Raw genomic sequence first — 21,894 nt, 5'->3', positions numbered from 1 at the left:
ACCTCCATGTTTAACAGTAGAAATGGTGTACCTTTCATCACAGGCCTTGTTGACTCCTCTCCAAATGTAATGTTTAGGGTTGTGGCTAAAAAGTTAGGTTTTGTTCGAATCACTCCAGATGACCGTTTCCCGAAATATTGAGGCTTGTCTCTGTACTGTTTCCGTATTGTACAATTGTACACAGGATACTTTGTGGCATTCGTATAGTAATAGTTTTCTTCTGGCAACTCCACCATGTAGCCCATTTTTCTTGATGTACCTCCTTATTGTGTATCTTGAAACAGCCACGCCACTTTTTTTTTTTTTTTTAAGAGTCCCATATTTCAGCAGAGGTTATTTGTGGATTTTCAGCTGCTGCTAAAATTTTTGCTGGTCTACCAAACCGTGGTTTGGTTTCAACAGAATCCCTCATTTTTCACTAACTGTTGTGAGTTTGAACACTGCTGATTGTCACACAACCTTTTTTATATATTTTTCCTGTATTACACTGTTCAATTACCTTTTCTGCAGATTATTTGAGCTTTCTTTTGCTTTCTTCATGACTCAGAAATCAAAAACATCAGTGCAGCATTGGATGAAAGATGCTTGGGTCTGTCAGGAGCCCAGAAGCTCACTGACCTTTTAAATACACACACTGATTACAAGCAGAAAGGTCACTGGTGAGGATGCTTATCTTTAGTGGCCAATAATGGCCAGAAAAATCTAAAATTCCTCCAGGGTATGTACACGTATGCGCAGAACTGTATGTTTGTTTCACCTGCACTAACATTCGGCTTTTACCTGCTAGGTAGTTAGCAGAAGCTACTGCAATTTATGTTATTTAAACTTTGACCAAATAAATTGTCCTAATCATAGATCAGAGAAAAGCAATATTGTATACAGTGTTTTATATTAAGGACCCATTTTATTATCCAAGTTTAATTGTTTGTCAGTACGCAGTGTTGGACAGTATTAGATTGTTGTATTTTAATTTTGATTATTTTGCAAAGTCTAAAGTTTTTCATGCAAAATTAAAATAAAGGTTGATGCTTTTTACCTAAAATAATTTTTTGTTTAGCAATCCGGGTAATGAGATATTCTTTTCAAACTGCTTTTTGGTAGCATAATGTTAGACAACAAAGAAACCTAATGTGTTTTGCTGGTTCTGACAAGCTGTTGCGTTCACTTAACCCAGAATTGGATCTGTCGGTATTACATCCCAGGCTGTTAGCAAAATTACCCAAACTGGGTTGTTTCTAACCCTGTAGTTTATATTAGAATGTTATTTAACTGTTTTTTTTTTAAGTAGCCCAACTCAGTCCACAAAGGGAAACAAGTTATATAGATTAACATATACTGGTGATATTTAAAAGCCTTTATTTCTGTGAATTATAGTTTTTTTTTTTTCCACCAGCTGATAAAAAAACAAACAGCATTTACGATCAAAAGACTGCATCAAACCAATAAAAGAAACGTTTTAATGAAATGGGGGTTTAATGAAAAGTATGATTATTATAGGTTGCTGTTTTCTTTAAAATACTTTTAATCTGAAAAACAATCTGCTTAGAAATGCAAATGCAGAAATGTATTCTAATTTATTGGCGCAAAAAACAATATCTCAAATTGTGACGCAAACAGCAAGTTGTATATCTGACTCTAACTGCGTAAGATTAGACGCGTTTGTAATATTTTTATGCATGCAAGACATCCAATTTTATTTTCATTTTAGCAATTCTTTAGTCTTAATTCTTTAGTTTTTCGCAACTATTTTTTGTCAGCATGTAATCTAAAATTGGATAACGTAAGACAAAGCAGACAGCCATCAACGCATCTTCTCATCAGCTTCCAAGAAACAATAATAACGTTCGCAATCCAATCCAAACTTTACTGGCGGAGGTGGGCAGTCCAGCTGTTGCTAAATATCTGGAACTAACCAGCAGGAGTCATGCGACCGCTATTTCCAAGAAAAGGTAGCAGAGAGAGAAAAAAAGCAAAGAAATTCAAAGCGGAAGTACCAGACGAAGTGGGGCAGGAAAAGCGCTTTTTTTGTTTGGAGAACTTGGAAAAGTATCTGAGCTGCGTGATGTGAACGGGGGAAACTTTCGCTCCGATCGAGTTAGGGAAGTTTTGAAGAGCCGGCCCCGGCGCTGCTACTGCGGGAACAATGGGACTCCCAGCGCTGGAGTTCAGCGACTCCTTTCTGGACAGCCCGGACTTCAGGGAGCGCCTCAAGTACCATGAGATAGAACTGGAGCGGACCAACAAATTCATCAAGGAGCTCATCAAGGATGGAAATATGCTGATCACTGCGCTCAAGAGTAAGTTGTTCTACGCCACTTTTTTTTCCCCCCTCCTTGAATCCAGAAATAAAGGTGTAAATACCTGCGCAACAGGCGCCTTGCAATCAGGGACGCATTCATTGCAGTTTACCGAAGTCTGCGTCTGCTCCGTCTGAATGGAGCCTCTCTGAATAAGCTGCGGTCTCCTGTTGGGAAACGCTGATGCTGCCGCTAAAGAGCTTCAATCAACAGCAAACGCCGCAAATAATTCATTATGTTGAGGCTGATTGACACTGCGTCTGCCTCCTTTGCATGCGCCGGCCGGGGTTTATGGGTCCTAAAATAAAGAGCAGGCTCAGAGCGGAGTTGCTTGAGAGGTGAATCCATTTACTTCTCAGTTTACCAGACACCAAGCCATGGTCAGACATACGGATGCAGTTAGTGCACAGTGCACAGATTCTTAATAAACCGGTTTAATAATGGCAAATGATTCTCCCATCAGAGGCAGAGGAGTTGTAAACTTTAATCCGTGCATGAGCTGACGGCCCCTCATATGAAACTGTCAGTTTTTGTCATGGATCATTGCCCTCTCTCCTTCCAAGCACCAAATTCCACCCTGCTTATTAGGCTGGACTTCCTGTTCCGTTTGCATGTGGGAATCACAGTCTAGTCTTGTAATGTCCGACACAGGATTGTTAAAAGAGGATTAGAAATGCACATGCCTTATAAAAAAGGAAAACATCTGTGTTGGGACTGAATACATGTATTCACTAACCGATAACTCATTAATTTCATTTTCTGCACACTTAAGAGTATAATTAAACCCAGCCTTCAGTCTAAACCGTGTATGCTTTTATTTTAAAATAATAATGCGTTAATATAACTACACTCAGAAGCTTTTTTTTTTTTAAATTAGTGAGCAGCTTGTTAGCGTTGCATTGGTTCCCTTTTCGCTTTCAGATCTGCCTTTATCCTTCACTTCCCAGATGCAACAAGGTGTCTGAAACTCGGAGAGCTTAGGCAATGTTGACAAGAAAGCATCACACAGTTGCTGCAGATTTATCCGAATCTTCCGCTACATCCTAGTGGTGCTTATCTGGATTGAGATCCGGTGACTGTTTGAAAGCACTGAACTCATTGTGGTTTCCAGTAAACCGGTTTGAGGTCATTTAAGGTTTGGGACATGGTGCATAATTCTGGGGAAGTGGCCATCAAACGATTCTATGCTTATAAAAGGACATACGTAGTCAGCAACAGTTCCTTGGTAGGTTGCGGCTCCTAAGGGATGCTCAGTGTAGCAAGAAAACATCCTCCACACCATGACACCACCAGCTTAAACTGTTGGTGGAATACAGGATGTATGCATGCTTTGATGTTGCTCAGGCTGATTTCTGACCCCACCATCTGAATGTAGTAGATGAACTCGAGAGCACAGTGTCACCTGGTGTTGCTGCTGAACCTCATCTACAGCAAGTTTAACGTTTTATGCGTTCAAGGGTGGTATTCTGCATACCTGAGTGGTTATTTTAGCTATTTTCTTTTTAAATGGACATTACATAGTTTTACATTTCAATTATTTACATAAATCGCTGCTGCATCTTTATCCTGAAAATTAGTGCAATTTACTGTGATTTTTCAAGCTGTATGCAAACAAAATTTTGTTCTGTACACACTTTGTGCATACAAAATGACAATAAAGATATCTATCTATCTATCTATCTATCTATCTATCTATCTATCTATCTATCTATCTATCTATCTATCTATCTATCTATCTATCTATCTATATGTACATTGGACAAACCGGATGCAATGCTTGAAGTGTATTGGCACATGTGCTAACTTTCAACAGCAGTCCATAGGAGGCTTTTAGGAAAAAAAGGTAAAATTGTACAGTAGAAACAATTACATACAATAGCAGACAATTTAAAATGCAAGTGAACAGATAATTGTATACATTAAACTTAAAACTAATTCATGTACTGGCATTGTTATGTGAGCATGTCTGTCCTGACCTCAGCCACTGTTTTAATCTTTTATTAAATGTGTTAATATCAGTCTGTAGTCAGTGGGGTGAGAGTTCCACAGTCTGGGTCCCTTAGATGAGAACCTGGACTGTCCAAAAGATGTCCTGAGCATTGGGACCATACAGTCCCCACTGACTGAGGCTCGAGTGGACGGTCTAAGTGGGCCCTGACGTCTGACAACAAGAGCAGAAAACAGAGGAGATACAAGACTGTTCACACGTTTAAAAACTAGTTTCACTGTGCTAAAATGTACAACGTTTTCGAAAGTAAAACGGCTGTGCTTCTTTATAATGTCATAGTGATGCCACCTTATAGGTTTCTTGTCCAGGACCTGGATAGACTGATTATACAGTGAGATGACTGGCTTTAGCTTGGAAAGGGATGCGTGAGACCATGTTGTAATGCAATATAAGAGATGTGAAAAAAAATCATTGCATGCATGTGCAACAGGGCTGCATGATGAGGTAACTCTCGACTGATGAAACGGAAGCAATTCAAATTAGGTTTGACCTTTTCACATACATTTTTAACTTGATTTTGAAACTTGTCAAGAATAGCAACCGAGTATTTTGTTTCATTTGCATCCGTGATTGTTTTCATTATTTAGACGGACATCAAAGGTACTGTCAGAGAACCATGCAGTGATGGAAAAACATATTGAAACAGTTTTTTGACATTCAAAGTCAGGTGGGACGATTCAAGCCACTTTGAAACTTTAAGTAAGGCCTGTGTCAGGTGCTTCCTTGCGAGAGTCGGCTTTTCTGTGTCCTCAGCATGTAGCTGAGAGTTAACACCCTGACAACAGTCCAGCAGGTCATTTATGTGCATTATAAATAATAGGGGTCCTAATACTGACCCTTGGGGCACTCCCATGTCATTAGGACAGAGATTAGATTTAGCTGCACCAACCTTAACACATTGCTGCCTTCCCTCCAAGTAGGACTTAAACCACAACAGAGCTGCTGATGACAAGTTGAATTGCTGTAATTTAGTATTAATATGCCGTGATCCACAGAATCAACGGCCTTTTTTTTTCAGGCCTTAGAACACTGCACAGGCAACATGGCATTTGTCAAGTAAGGTTTTCACCTCGTCCAGCAAACAGCAGTTGGCTGTTTCAGTGGAGTACTTTTGTCTGAAGCCAAACTGCTGAGGATGTAGGAGCTGCCTCGACTCCAGATATTCAATTGATTGTTCTACAACAATTTTCTCCAGCACTTTAGAGACTACAGGAAGGAGGGCAAATGGCCTGCAGTTGCTTGCTAGGTCTTTGTCGCCTGATTTGTGGATGGGTGTAATAACAGCAGTTTTCCAGCTCTGTGGGAATGTGTTTGTCCACATTGAGAGGTTGACAATGTAAGTAACAGGTTACTTGGGTGTTTTTTTTAACAAAGGTGGTGTTAAGGTTGTGAATGTCCTTTGACGTGGAGTTACTCATATTTGTGATTACTTTTATAAATTTCCCATATTTATACCTTTAGACCTTTTATTTGGAAACGTTGGCTATTATTATCAAGTTGTACTGTATCTGTGTCCTGTGGCTGTGTGTTCTTAAAACTTATTTGCTAATTCATGAACTGATTCTATAAAAAAAAGTTATTAAAATCATTTGCGATGGACTGGTTGTCATTTATAAGGTTCCCCTGAGATTTAAGGCATTCAATTGTTTGATGTTTTTTCTAACTGGAATTTCATAATCTATTTATGTGTTGCCAAAGTTTGAAACTACTTCCATTGGCTTCTTCGATCATTTTAGTATAAGTAGTTTTAGCCTTTTTCATCGTGTGACTTGATTTCTGAGCCCAGTATGTATGCGGTGGTGAATAGTACTCTTTGTTTGCAAATACTTTCTGAGACCAAGGTCTTGTTTTTTCATAATATGCCACTAATGAACCATGGAAATTAGTACTTCTTTGGTTTACTTGTCTAGGTTTTAGTGTACTTATTTGTTAAGTCTCTTAATGTACAAACAAATTTGCTTGCACTTAGGTTTAGATCTAACTCCTTTGTAACAATATCCCAATATATTATTTTTAAGTCAAGCTCACAGTCACTTATTTTTGTTCTTGGAATTCCTGTTTGGACTTTATTTTCTGTTTTATTAACTTTTTTACAACTAGTGTCATATTGTGATCTGAGAGCCCAGTGATAAGTTTGTATATTTTAGTTATTCTTTCCGGCCTATATGAAAAAAAATCTAATCTATTGGTGTTTTACGTTGTTTGTTAATTCTAGTGGGTTTATCCATCATCTGTCTTGATTTGAATTTTCCCATTATTGATTTTAATTTCAATTTGCACCTTTTTCCTGCCAGTATATGTTAAAATCACCTAAAACTATACATTTGCTACAAATATAAAGTTTGTGAAAGTTTGTTCTTCGTCAACAAATCTGAGCTCCAATATCCTCACACATCTGAAATTAACAGAGCCTTTTCATTCTCATAATTGCTGCTCCCTGGATATGATGTGTTTTTGGGTCAATGTCTATAAAACCTGCAAGATGGTTTTGAGTACTGACCTCAGTTTATCAGCAGTTTTTGAGGACCTCATACTAGCCCACAAGGTACCAACAATCCATGTTAAAGTCACTCAAATCCGTTTTGTCCACACTCTAATGCATACTGTAATCTTCAGCAAGTTACTCTGTGATTGGTTGATTTTCTGTGTCAACAAGCCAGTGAGTGAACATGCATTGCACACACAGGGGTCTCTCTGCTATTGTAGCCGAAAGTTTGGAACTCCCAAATAATAATTATGTAATGTAATCCGTGATAAAATAGCTTTTAAAACCCCATGCAATTATTTAACTATTAATATTTTATTTTTCAATCAGACCTAACCATCAAATTCAGTGGGTGGAGCTAACATTGTTCTGGTCAAAATATTAGGCCGCAATTAGACCTAAGGCCTGACCCACCTCATTTTAAACGTGAGTACTTGAGAGATAAATGATCCACACTGGAAAAACATCAGATCTCTTTCTACAGCATTTCTAAAAGAAAAAGGAAAGAAAAAGCAAGCAGTGTTGTTGTTTTTCTTCCTTTGCTGTCCTTTTATTTATCCAAGTATAATTGTAGCTGGCGGTGTGTGCAGCCCAAGCATTTCTTAAAAATCAATGCTGCACCTGGACATTTGCAGAGACCTCTGGCAGACCCAGGTGGGTGGGCACAGATGACCAAATATACATAACACTGGCTTCACAGTTAAGCACACAGTAGAGATGTTGAGGTTTACCTGAAGTACCATGGAGACAGTTTAAAGTGTGTCATTATTAAGTGCAGCACAGAAACTGCACATACTGCAATGAATTCCTTATGATTTTAACAAGTTTTGAACCCTGACTATAAATGTCCTGCGATGGACTGGTAACCTGTCCAGAGTCTTCCTCTTATCCAATGACCGCCAGTTTCTAATCTAGCAGGAATATCTGTCCCTCGAGTGAATTCTGGCTCTTCATGGGGTCTCCTCCCAGTGGGGTGTCCCTAGAAAAACCTCCAAAGAGAGACGCACAGCAGCCATCCTGATCAGATGCCTGAAACACTTCAACTAACTCCTTCCGATGAAAAGAAATGGCGGCTCTAATTCGAACTCTCCGGGGTGACCGAGCTCCTCGCTCTCTCCAGGCTGAGACTGGCCTCCATACAGAGGAGGCTTATTTGCTTCTGGGATCTTGTTCTTTATGTCATGATCCGTATCTCATGACCACGGGTCAGAATGTAGATGGCCTGGCTCAGCTCTTTCTTTAACAGAAAAGACTGTAGCAGCAGCCACATTACTGCAAACGAAGTCCCAATCTGTTCGTTCAGCCCCCTTCTCCATTCTGGCTCTTCAAAGATGTTAAGTTTTAAGAAATGTTAGACGACCAAAGAAATGTGAACAACTATTTCTGACTCAAATTGATTTTGAGCAAATTTGTGCCACTGAATATGGTGACTTCTTAAAGGACCTGAAAGAGTGAAAAGATCTGAGGGAAAAAAAAGAAAAAAAATTGTTTGATGGATGTTTCAATATGTTTTTGATGTTCTTAAATAGCTCAGTAATTGCACCCTATAAAGTGTGTGTCATGCCTGATTTTTCTCTACTATTTAGTTTTATAGAAATTATCAAACACAATTTAGCTTTATCTTTTGAGTTAATTTAAAGCATTTACTTCCCCATGTATAATTTCAATCCATATAGTCTGGTTGGGATTTTGTTGTCTTATTTATGTGTTTATTGATGAACTCACCTTTCTACATTTCCCTTATCACCCATCCCTGGATGTGTACTCCTGGTTTCCATTCCTTCCCTGTTAAATAACCATATTATTGTTGTGTTACATGCCCGTCTTCATTTGCTTCTGTCACCCATGTTTGTTTGCTGGATCGCTGCAGGCTTTGGACTCTTGAATTATTTTCATCCACTGTCTATCTCCACTTATTCTTGCATGGTAACACAGGGACTGGTTCTTATGTCCACCAGTGATTGGGCGAGAAGCAGGGTACACCCTGGACAGGCCTCATGTCCATGAATTTTATTCGGTTATTTATTGAACGTTTACATTTGCATCCACTTTGCCCACCTGCCTCGGCCCTGATTTTGTGTCTCGTCTCAAATCTCTCCCCAAATCTGACACATCTTCTGACTTTTTTTTTTTTTCTGATGTCATTCCAGGGAGTTGTTCACTCCCCCACAAAATCTCATAAAAAAGATTTCTGCACTGCAGCGCATATGTCAAAACAGCATTTCTCAAAATTTTGCCCAAAGCCCTCTTTCATTGTAGCACTATTACAGCGACCCTCTGTGGACCACATGCAAAAAAACCTCACACAGTACCATCAATTTGGATCCATGGGCGAAGTTATTACCACTTTTTTTTATGTGGGTCTTCTGTCAGTTGGGCTGGTCCATTTTTTTTCCCCCACTGATGCACATTATATGAATCTAATAAACAGGAAATGAACACTCGTGTGCATTTAATGAACAGAGAAATTGAATTCACCTGCAGGCTTTAGAAAATTTGTGGGTGAAATTTCAGCAGAACATTGCTTAAGTAGAAGCTCTGGGAAAACGACTAACTAGTGGGGGTGGGCGATAAGATGGTATTAGATTGGGAAGGACTGGAACATGCTGAAGGACTGCCAAAGCAAAGAGATTTTAATATTGCCTGTATAGCAGATTTGGTCCATTTCTGTTTTATGTTCTTGTGCAGACGCTTCAGTTTTACATTTCTTTTTTTCTCCTTCTTCTCTTTTTAGCTAATTGTCTCTTAGTTCTGTTCTATTCTATTCATAAACTAAGTTTTATAGAGTCAGAGAACACTTTATCTGAATGTTGTCGTTAACCTTTGAAATTCAGTTTTTGAGTTTGGCTGCAGAATCTGACACCGAGTTTATGTCAATTCCCCAAAATGAAACTTTGTTAGTTGGAAACATTGCACAGCTAGATGAAAGTCTATGTGCTCTTGCCTAAATGCATTGTCATATTTTCTAATGGTGGAATTCTGATAAACTTTGATTTACTGTAGAAAAACGTGACATGATATTTCTGCTATATCTGACACAACATTCTACAATGTCAAATTTTAATTTTAAACAAAACAAGCTGTTATGATACCAGATTTTTTACTGCCCTGGTGACTTAGTAGAGGACAGTCTATAACAAACTTCAGATGTAGGTTACGATCAAATATCATGTTCATCGCAAAAGTTTTAGCTCAATACAACATAAAACCTGCAAGCAGTATAGCAGTTTGTGAAAAGAAAACAACACATCCATACCTTGCTCATAATACTTCGTCTATGATGATATGCTGAAATCCTTATAAAAATGCTGAAAAACAGATGTACCAACATTTACAGAATATTAAAATGCAAATGAAGACCAGACCTATTTAAGCTTGTTTTTATTACCATAGGTGTAAGCAAGTTGATCGTATCACTCAGTCATCTGTTGTTAGCCATAATTATAGCAAGGTAATACAACATATGACTTCTTTTTTTGGTGGTCTTAAGCTGTTTCTTCCACTCTGTTCCCCATAGTGTTGTTTCTAGTTTGCATTTTCTCCATGTCCTCTTGCTGATTATACTTAGTAACATACTCTGTATGGTGATATTTCTCTGGCTGTCATATCGTATGAATGTATTTTTATAAGCTGGTCCCTGGTATACACATAGCAAATGTGTTGTTGCTTGACATCAGCGCTGGTCTACAATGGCAGACCTAATTATACAGTTGAAATAAAAAAAAAAAGGGAAAACAAGTGCAAGGTCGGCAGTGCTTGAAAAAGCCCCCAGCAATAATCTAAACAGATGTGATTAAAAATTAGGTTATAAAAAGTTGGGGAAAAGATGAAGAACAGCTTAAAGACTGCATGCAGATTTTCGTTTCAATAAAATATTCTTCAAAGAGGCATGCTTTGCTTAATAATGATCAGAAGACTAATATATTAGCCAAACTTAATAGCTGAAAGTTATTTCAAAGCTTGGGGGCCCCAACCTGAAAGGCTTTGGTCTTCTAATGTTATCCTTGTGCAAGGAGTAACTATGATATTTTGGTGTGAGCGAGTGGAGCGAATGAGAAACTTGAATTAAACAGGAAGTCAGTATAATACTTAGAATGCAAGAGTTATTTTATCTTACTTGTTTGAAACTATAAATAAAATATTAATAACCTGACCATAGTAATTTGGAGAACATTTGCAGCTGCCCACTGTGACAGGTATAGTTTGTTTGGCTATAGAGCTCCGAATATACGATGCTTAAAACATTCATATAGGGAAACATGGCAACAGTAATAAGAGGTTGCAGTGTGATAAATTTGGGAGGTAGCTTCACCAGCAGCATACACTGAATATTAACTCGCCATAATCAGAGATTTTATAAACATTGCTTTGATGCCTGCAGTACAGAGTAATTATGCTGCTGCTATCCAGTTTTTATGTGTGTTGGCATACTAAAAAACAGGCCTTACAGGATTCTAAACGTAATATGATGAAGTGAATTTTATGAAATAAATGTCATCCCTCTTTGAAGTATACAGAGTATTTATATTCCACCCTGCATCTCATATAGCACATGTGTTTTAGATTAAAGGTGTAAAATATACGTTTTGCCATGGGGTTACGTTCTTGTTTTTGGTTTTTTTCATACTTAACTGTTGTCTTAGCAACATGGGTTGGAAGTTTAATACTCTAGACACATCCTAGTCCTTCCACATAGTCAAATGATGATGATTATCTGAATTTTTCAGTAATTAAAGCCAACTTTGCCCAGCTGTGTACACACTCCAAGCATTCTGCTTGGGGAGTATGAGTAGATCTTCATCAGCACAGACAGAGAGCCTGCATATCATAGCATGAAATGGTACATTCTGGTCATTGCAACGACATTTGCGTAGCACCTGCAAAATTCTGTAGCAGTGGCACATATTTGTGACATAAACAACATGTCTAGCAGCTAGGGTTATTTGATCAAATTAAGTATTCCTTCATAACAGATCCATAGAAAGGCAATGCAGGAGGCATTAATCAGTTTGTTTTATATGCCATGAAAATGCAGAACATGTAAGGAAGAGTACCGTGTGTATATGAGAGAATCACTCAGCAAAGCATTAAAGCAATCATGTAAAGCTATTTCAAACTGAAGTAAAAGCCTATGGGTATAACAGTTGTAGTGCCTTAGATGCGTCTGAGGCCCATGGAGAACATGCATAATGACAGATGAAAAGCATTTAATTTAGGAAACTGTGAATTTATGGCAACTGATATTATTGTCACAATGTTTATTAATAAAAATGCCATTGTAGGATTATCTAACATTGTGCAGCCTGACCGTTATGTTTACATTGACTGTGGCAAACTGAACTAAATTCAAAAGAAAAGAATAAGAACACTTTAGTTTCTTTAGAAGAATTTACATTTTAGAGCTTTAACCATATGGATCGACACATCTTCTGTGTGAATGAGTCTGCATTTCCCAGGGACCTGCAGGGCCAATCCTATTTCTTATCTGTCTTGCAGAGAAACTGTTCGGGTAGTGGGCATGGCAGCTCTTCTGGACACCAATATCCTCCTAAATGTTTTATTAATGCTGTGGAGGATAGCTGGTATCAGGATATCAATATCCTGTGCAAGGTTTTTAATACCAAATAAGGCTTCAGCATTCCAGTTTTTACTAAACTTTTCAAGAAAGACATTAAACATTTTAGACTTTCATTGCATTATTGGTGGTTAAAAACTTTAAAGCCAAAGCTCTGCAGGTCTCCTATAGCTGATACTTCACCATGTCCCTGGTCTCTTTCAAAATTAATAAGACTCAAAGTCAGGCGATGCTCAAGATTCAGGGTTTAGGTTCACTTAATAACTTTAAGATATTCTGGCCCAGTTTCTATCAATGTTTTTGTCGGTTTGTAACTGTAGGATGCACATCCAGTGTGGTGAAAATATCAAATTTAACAAAAAATTCTCAATGGATGAAAACCCAGCTTCTTCAACTAGCCTTCAAAGTTTGTGGATGAATTTTAGAATGTCATTGGCTTCAGTTGTGAGGAGGGTTTAACTAGAAATCCCTGTCTCAGTTTAAGTCCAAGGGTAATAGCAGTAAATTAAAATACCTCAGTTAAATGTTGTTTATGAAATTTATAGCCCTTTAAGACATCAGTTTAGTTTTTTGTAATATTGATATTGCAACGAGAAGTCAGCTGTAAATGGCCAATTTAATGACTTGTGACTTCTCCAGTCAGAAACTAAAGATCTGCGTATTTTTTCCCTTCATCTGTCAAAGCGCCTCACACAAGAGTCCTGACAGGCCACACTGGCAACTTGTTACTGTGAGAATTAGAGTTATGGTTAGCTCTTTTCAACATTGGTGAGGTGTTTCAAACGCAAGTAAGAGGAAACACAAAATTCACTTGAAACGAGGAAGGCTTCTCTGTTTCATCCTTTAGAGCTTGCTCCGTCATGGAAAATACCAAGACAGACATTTGGAAATGTTGGCAGTCATGTGCAAATCTCAGAGTTAAGTTAAGGGTCTACTAACTCTTCAGAGAATATGAACAGAGACCTCATGCCGACCGCGCTAATCATGCTAATTGCTATTCTAACATGCTAAATAGCAATCATGTCTTTGCTTTGAAATAAACAAAGTTTTGTTTTACCGCGGAGCGGTGTAAACAGACTGCTCTCTGCTGCCAATATAAACAATTGATCGTTCTGCTCATGTGTAGTTAAAATTAATTCATGAACGCTTTACCAACATCTCTAACAGTCTAAGAAGAGCTGTTCAAAGGTGTTCTTTATTTTTGAATTAATCTTGAAAACTAAGATTTTTTGACATTGTGCACTTCATGTTTTTAGGTGTGTGAGACAGAATGTATTATTTAGGAGACAGCCACATTCAGTGTTTTTTTTTCCAGGTACACTCCACTTGCTCATAACCAGCTGAATGTTACCATGTTTGTACATTTTTGAGAGAGAGAGAGAGAGAGAGAGAGAGAGAGAGATACTTTTAGCTGTTTTTGAGAAAATCAGTGTTTTATTCTTTTTTTATTTTTAACTTATCTAAAAAGATTGAAAAGCAGCTGATTGGTGAATCACTAACTGTGTGGTACTCACTCTGCTTTTGTTTTGGCCTTTCTGATAAGTTTATAATATGTTGCGCATTGCATATTTTTCTCACACCGTTGTGTAAATCGGCTGCTGGATTTCCTCTGTTTTACTTGAATACTTCATTTTTACTTGCTCTGATTTTATTTTTACCTTTTATTTTGGCCTTTCTGATAAGTTTGTTCTCTGTTGTGTTTGAACTAAATTTAGATTAGATTAGCTTGTTTTTCATTACTGATTTGGTGTGTAACTCTAGGTGTTTTTGCCACTTTCACAACCAATTGTGGGACAATAAAGGTAATTCTTATCTTAGCCTTAGTAATATTTTATTGTATCAGAACTGAAGATGTTTTTAGCGTCTTCAGTTCTTCTGTACATGCTAAACTTTTATTTATTTCTCGTTCTTGCATTCATTGTCAGTATTACCAGAATATTCAAAAAAATCTAATTAGTGTAAATGCTGTAGGCATTCTTATAGCATTCTTGTTTCTCTTTATTCTTTTTTATATCTAGTTTAATTTGCTTTACTGACTACAGATTCATATCTTCATAAATAAATGCTGACCATGAACGGTTCCCTATAATAATACTTTAAATAACCTTTTAAGCTTCTTGCTTTATTGGTCTCTGATCCATCCTTACAAAAATTCCTGCAAGAGACCTGACTGGTCTGAAAATTCTTTCAGCAAGACAGCAACGCCCAACATGCAGGAACAGCGAGGATGAAATATCTTTAGCCAGGAGCTGAACAAGAGGCAGTGCAACAGATGGTCTGGCTCCCACAGAGCCTTGACCTCAACACTGTGCAGTCACTTTGAGATTAGATGAAGAGACAGTGGACTCCTATATAGAAAAACTGTGCCAACTTCTTCATAAAGCTTGGAACATGCTGTTTGGTAGTCCCTTTAAAAGCCACACTAAAAATCAGGATGACTTTTAAAGCCAAGGGGGCCCACTGATAAAAATCAAAATATAGCTATGCACATTTTATGTTAAATATAATTAGATACTAATGCCAGACAAAGTGTCTTTGACTTCAAACCGTATCGTAAAATTTAAGAAAGCCGTGACATCCTAAATTGCAGAAACTGTGTTTTTAAATGTTTTTTTTGTTTTTTTTTTAACAGTTGGGTCAGGTGCAAGTAAGATCTCCTCCCAGCAGCTGCTGTCATTAGCGGAGCCATGTCTTGTGTTAGCAGCCACTGTTCACACCTGGTGTAGATAACGACTGCTGACTTTCATTAATCCCTCTTGCTTGACTGCTATGATTCAGTACAATAAAGACACTAATTATCCCTTTGTGAGTTGAACGTGAACAACCACACACACAAGGGAAATAATTAGTTGGTGGGCAAGTTCTGAACCAAGCTCCGTGGGCACGACGCCACAAGGCCTAACTGGAACCAAATGATGAACATAAAACAAATGTGAAAACATTTAAAGTAGCTGTGTGGGATGTAAAAGAGGAAACTGCCCTTTGATGCCTTTCTGTAGTTATTATCATCATCTTTGTTTGTCATTGCAACATACATTCCAATGATATGTGTTCTTTGCATTTAATCCACCCCTTAGGGGCCATAAGGCTATAGAACAGAAACATTCTGGGGCCAAGGTTTTGCTCGTTGACCCAGAATGGCAATCTGGAATTCAAACCGGAGAAGTAATGTCCTGCTCTTACTACTAAGGTACCACTCCCCAATTTCTCAGAATATAAAGCAAGGGACTGCTTGGATCCAGTATTGGTTTGGCTAAAATGTTTAATGTGTCATGCACTAAAACTGCTTTGGATTTCTCCACTTGGAAAGGCTCCCAATGTGCTTTTATCCCCACAACTGATATACAGTAGATATTTGTCACCAAGTTCATAAATCTCAAGCAAACGTGTGGGGACACTGTAAAAACTGAGAGTAGTAAGAAGAATGTAGGCTTATTGTAATATACATAATAATTGGAAGATTTGAAAAGGAAACTTATGTTTCCCTAATATTGTATAACACTAAAAACAATCTAAGTCAGAAGTCTCTCTCAAACAGTGTTGTAGTGCCTGCAACATTTGGACAGTTCCATAACTGTACACAAAAAGTGTGATTTGGTGCATACTTCTGGTTTAAACTGTTTGGTACATTTTCAGAACGTTTCAGTCTTGTGTAGAGCGTATATTGAATACTGAATTGTTTTGCTGACATGCATCAATATTTATAGTATAGAAGGAACTTCCAAAAAGCTAGTCTTATTGTTATTAAGAAAAAGAAAAGAAAAATGTTTGAAACATATTCTGGAAGGGCGACATGCTTGCATGATTGCCATTCCCCAAACTATTCACGCCTAGTTTCTTGAAGATATTTTCCACCCAGCCCTCTGGTAAAATGTCTAAGATTATTATGTGGAAAAAAAATAGCAAACACTTTCTCTTGTTTGTTCTTCTTCAGATTTATTTTCTGCAAGCACTCTTTGCTGGACAAAGCTCGTTTATCAACCAATATTCTGCCAACGTATATCGCCCTTTCTGCTCTTGGCTGTTTTTAATATATGATCAAATTCAGCCTTTATAAGTGGCTTACACAGTAACGCATAACCAATCACATCAGACCTCAGTTGATTTTACCCAGAATTTTTCAGCCATAAACAAAAAAGTCCCTTTCATGAAATGGACATCTGAATCTTAACTACTAAATAGAAGAAACAATCATGTCATGGGGTAAGGCTGGCTAAATTAATCTTTTATCCTGGATAAGGTTTAAATCTGCCTGTTTTACATACTTTTAAATAGCACAGAAAAAAAAAAAACCTGTAATGGTTTCCACCTTTTTCATCAGGTTTTAAGAAAAAAGTAAAGAAACATGCCTCCTGTGACTTGCATTTAATAGACTGACCTATCGGCTGTAATTGTGTTGCAGCAGATCTCATCATGTTAGATCAATCAAACACAGACCACAGTGGTAATCATATTGTAATATTCTGTGTAATCATTGTTTCAGGCCAATAATGCATGGCCTTTAAAGCCTAGTTTGGTTGTGCTGCTTTCAAGCCAAACTATTTTATTAGCATGAAATGTTTGACCTTTTTTAAGCAAACCTGTTATTTTTAGCATGTGGCATCATTTGGAGACTGAGGATAGCAGTAAGTGGTTTAGATTTCCTGTTTACTGCACCTGGATGATGTAAGAATAAAAAAAATGTAACCCTTAATTTGAACGCATTTTATCAAAAAGGAGGTAAAATCCTCTTCAAAGTAATAATTAGTTGTAATGGTTTTTGTCATCATTAGTGTCACCCATGTTTTTTTATTTAAACTTTACTTGACTTCCTGTTTCCCCTGGGGTATAAATATGACATGATGTAGAGGCCAATTTCCCTTGCCCTCTCCAAAATGGCTAAAACAAGAATCAAGAAAGAGATTGATCACGATAAGTCAGGAAATCTCTGCAACAAAAAAAAAGCCACTCATCGTAGCCTGCACATATCCACAGTCAGAGCAATAGTTGAACGGTTTATAGCAACTAAAACTTTCACAACTAAGGCTGGATGAGAACCCAAGTTGATCTCCCCACCACCTGCAGTGAGGAAGATGGTGGGGGTGGTAAACATAATCTCCAAAGCTCTCTGTTGGAGAGCAGAAAAGTTTGAGTGTGCCAGGTACAGCTGAAACCAAGTACCAACATATACTGTCTAAAAAGACATCTGCCATTCTTTTTCATTGTTCGACATCACATCAGACTACACTTTTCCTGCTTTAGGTCAGTTCGCATTGCTCAAATATTTTCTATTCACTATATGGCAGAATAGTGATAAGTTGTTTTTTATTACTTCCTTTAAAATCTGAAGGTTACATATGCTGTGATTACTTTCCTTTTTAAAGAATTTGGGAAAATCCATATGATGCTGTTGTGGCTTCTGGAAGCTTTTGATAGGATAATTCACAACATTTAGGTTGACTTAAGGCAAACGCGGATGTCTGGTAAAGCAAAGCCTGAAATCATGGAAGAATAAAAAGAAATGAGCAAAGTTACCAGGAGAAGAAACGCGGACCTCCACAATTCTTAATCATGTTTAGGTACAGTTTCCAGACACCTGAAATTGCCATAGTTATGTGTTCAAAAAATTGATACAGTGGAGTCTCCTGTCATCATACATTTCAGGAAAAAAAGATGGAGTCTCCTTGAGATAAACATGCTGTAGTGCAAAATGTGCATATCAGTCGTAGAACAAGAGCAAAAGCCCTTTTGAAGATGCTGACTGAAGCTGATGAGTGTCATTCACAGTCCTGTACCCAACATAAGTGGGAAGGCAACACAGAGATGAAGAAATCAGCACTCTAAAAGCAATAAAAAATATACAGTTTGCAAATGTTCTCAGAGACAAAGTCCTTCATTTTTTAACTAGTGTTCAGAGGGCCAATGAAACTATAATTGAAGTGTTTTGCCATAATGACCATTGTAACATTTGGAGGAAAAAAGGATGTGTGAACCAAGTGTGAACTGAATCTTCACCCTTGTGCCTTTTGCTGAAAAAGGTTTTACATATTTTAAAGCAAGGACCCAACTGTTGGCTCTGTGCTCGGACAATAAACCCAAGCACATTCAGGATTTTTTTTTCTTTACTTATTTTATATTTACCATCATCACATTCATCAGATTATTTACTGATTGGATGTTTCTCTTTCAGAGCCAGTTCAAAACCATAGACCCAATTTGAGTTTGGAGTCTTGTAACATGATTGTTATAAAGACGGACACAGACCTAAAGATAACTCATTTTTATGCTTCCTGACTATGTGTGTCTGGCAGCACCCTAATGGCCATGCCTGTTCACCTTCTACACATGTGACGTTTCCTTCCTGGGACACATCAAGTAATGAACGTCTGACACGCATGGGGTCGTTACTGGAAAAACAACAGCGTTTAGCAAATCTGTTAATCTGTAAACAGCACTTTCCTCATTTAAGGCGTAATTCCGAGCCGCTTATGCGATTTCATACAGCTGTAATTAGCTTCTGTTTAATTAAATAAGCTAATGAAGGGTACGTTGATTTTTTTTTTTTTTTTCTAACTTTACAAAGCATCGAGCTTTGGGAACTCTTGTATTTGTTTGTCTGAGGACAGATGATGCTCCCAAGGCACAGCCACAGGAAATGTCCTGTAAACATGCTTGTATAACCATCCCCCATCCTCCCTCAGATAGCATTTGGCCTGACATCATTCTCCTTCCCTGTGTGGGTGTGTGTATGTGTTTTGCTCAGTGTCTGCGCCTGTTGGACTGTGACTAAGGCTGGGTTTGTGTTGCAGGATTATGGCATTTATAATGTATTGCCGCAGCTTTGACTACTTATATGAATTTTAACTCGTGTAGTGGAAATGAAATCCGAGGTCACATTATGTGACTCGTTTAGCAATAAAGCTGAGTGAAGCAGTAGGCTCAGCGAGGAGCTCGGATATTTTTGCGGATAGATTTTGATAAAGGGATTAAAAGCTGCTTCCCCCTCAGACTGGGCAGGAAAATGTGTTCAGATTGAGTCTGAGGTGTGTTTCGGAGAACTCTTTGTTTACTTTGTCAGTCAGATTGATTGTCACACTGAGTGGCACACTGGGGAGGATGTACAAAGGCACAACGGTTTGCGTTTTGGAGGCGTAGAGCAGAAATGAAACGTGTTGCGTTCAGGCGAGAGAGGGAAGTTTATGTTTCACGTTGGAATGAAATTGCTTCCCTTTAGTTTTACATTTGTCGCTGTTTGGTGCTGTTTGCATTGGGGAGGGGTTGTGTTTAGACATAAGCAACTTTAGTCATTAAACTTGTCTGGGTTGAAGTTTAACTTCGGATATCACAGACGTTTTACGTAGCAAACTTATTTCGTCTCCGGCAACTTATTCTTGTGGGATTCATCAGGTGTGATCGCAGACGCTTCCTCCAGATTTACCTTTGCTGCCATCCTTGAAAAAGATGTGAAAAATGAAGTCATTTGGTGCCTTGGCATAATGTCAGACTCAACCTTTTACAAAACGTTTTGATGTTGGCACTCTTGTGGGTAATAATTTGCACAACCCCTTTTATGCAGCTGGGACATCACTATTCTGATGAAATTAGACAAACTTGGAGTGCACTACGAGGCTCTTGACCATTCCTCTTTGCACAATTTCTCTATGGTTGCTTTCACACCTGATAGTCTGGTAGACTCAGTTGGGGACCAAATTGCAAATTTTCAGCTGGTGCGGTTTGCTTTCATGCTGCACTTTGTCAAACGAACCAAACCTTATGACCAAAAGTGTTAACAAAATGGAATGTCAACATATTATAGCCATGTGATTGCTGATGTCACGTGATTACCTAAAAATAAGTAAAATGTTCTTCAAATGTGTGTTATTATCCTTGATTTGAGCAGGTAGATAAGATTATCTGCCAATGGAATGAGTATTTTGACCGCTGAAATAAGATAATTAGATATATTGCAATTGAAATAAGATGATAGAGATGAATTGTTCCTATTTTAAGTACAAAAATCTTATTCTATTTGTAGATCATCTTATTTACCTGCTCAAATCAAGGAAAAATACACTAATTTAAAGAACAATTAACTTATTTTTAGTTCTGTTTTTTCAGTGCAGTGTGCTTAGCATTCCTATATGTATTCAATCCACTCCAGAATTCAGTTCAACCCAGTCCTGACCTGAGTTTTGAGGCTGACCCGAGTTTGCTTTTTTTGGTCCGCATCATCGTTTGATGCTTTCACACTTCCCCAAACGAACTGAGCAAACGAACCAGAGTCCAATTAAAGCGGCCTAAACGGGGCTGGTGTGAATGCACCTTATATAATCCTGGGTCCTTTTCAACACTCTCTCAGCTCACCTGAGATATTCCATAGGATTTAAGTGACAGTATGTGTGTATGAGCAAAACCTTAACCAAAAAGTTAGAGAAAAGCAAAGTTAAAATTGTATTTCAGTTAAAGGACATTGGATAGGACAGAACACATTTTGGATGACTGGTGTTGCAAAAGAAAGTATGTGAATAAAGATAAGGAATATGTCATTTGCTGGCTGTTACTGCAAATGTACTGCTCCACTTAGTTTTTAAGTGTTTTCCTCCTAGCCATGAACATCCCTGTCAGAAGTTTTGTTAAATGTGTTGTCTGCGCCTTTTAAAAGGAAATCTCTGAACTCAGTCTAAAGGCTATACCCTTGGTGATTTATGGTGGAGGCTGGCACGTCTGGCTTTTTTCATTCCGGCAGACTTGCAGGGGTAATAACTCTGATCTTTTCTTTAGAGCTTTAAAATAGGCTGTGGCACTGTATCAGCCTCTTATCAAAGACCCAGTGTCAAGAACGTTCAAGTAAACAAGCTAAAAACAATGCACATGCTAAACTGTTAACCTGTTCATGTCCTCCGTCTGGTAAACGGTAACTAGGCATGGGCTGGCACAAGACTCTTGGGGTATAATGTTACAATGTCACCAATTAATTTACACAGAAAATCTGAATGAATGTTTAACATCAGAGTCAGAATCAGCTTTATAAGCTTTGCCAACTATGATCAATGTGAAAGTTGGAAATTAAGTTTACCTTGTGAGGAAGAGAAAAGTGTACTACCCCTCTTTTGCAAAGCAGATTGACAGTGCATTGCAACAGATGAGGGCATTATTCAACTTCAATCTTAGCTCTGCATGCAGCACAGCAAAACATAGGTTTGGCATTTTTCCTGGTTTCTCATTATAGGACTTTACCTGTGCCAACAATCTAATGGAGAAGGTTTGCCATTTTAAACCATATCCTTTTACAAACCTCGTTATCTGCCCAGTAATGCAGATTTTTTTTCTAAAATGAGCAGCAGAGAGTACATTTAAATGCACGAGACTACAACCATCAGAGATTGGGTCACAGGGGTAACAGATCTAAGACGGAATCCCGGAAATCCTCACCCAAACAACATTCTCCAGCTTATTTTGGGGTATCCCACGGTGTTCCCAGGCTAGAAGGTGTGTATATATAGTCCCTCCAGTGAGTTCTGAGCCTGCACCCTTGGATTTACCCCAGCTG

General features: G+C 38.1%; 1 protein-coding gene across 5 annotated transcripts in view; it reads left to right on the top strand.

Annotated features, from left to right (window-relative positions):
* Nucleotides 1-1,922: 1,922 nt before the first annotated feature.
* The window catches only part of LOC105930209 (rho GTPase-activating protein 42), a 129,616-nt gene continuing 109,644 nt past the window's right edge, over nt 1,923-21,894 (top strand). For 3 of the 5 annotated variants that reach the window (XM_036149644.1, XM_012868303.3, XM_036149642.1), the window contains exon 1: nt 1,924-2,297. In XM_036149644.1, coding sequence (XP_036005537.1) covers nt 2,144-2,297 — 154 coding nt within the window. In that variant the 5' untranslated portion in view covers nt 1,924-2,143. Of the gene's footprint in view, nt 2,298-21,894 lie in introns of all 5 variants that reach the window. The other 2 variants (XM_036149643.1, XM_036149645.1) reach the window with 1 other exon arrangement.

This window comes from Fundulus heteroclitus, chromosome 18, assembly GCF_011125445.2.
Source record: "Fundulus heteroclitus isolate FHET01 chromosome 18, MU-UCD_Fhet_4.1, whole genome shotgun sequence".
NCBI lineage: Eukaryota > Metazoa > Chordata > Actinopteri > Cyprinodontiformes > Fundulidae > Fundulus > Fundulus heteroclitus.
The sequence above is the reverse complement of the archived record's forward strand: the minus strand, read 5'-3'. Positions and strand labels throughout refer to the sequence as shown.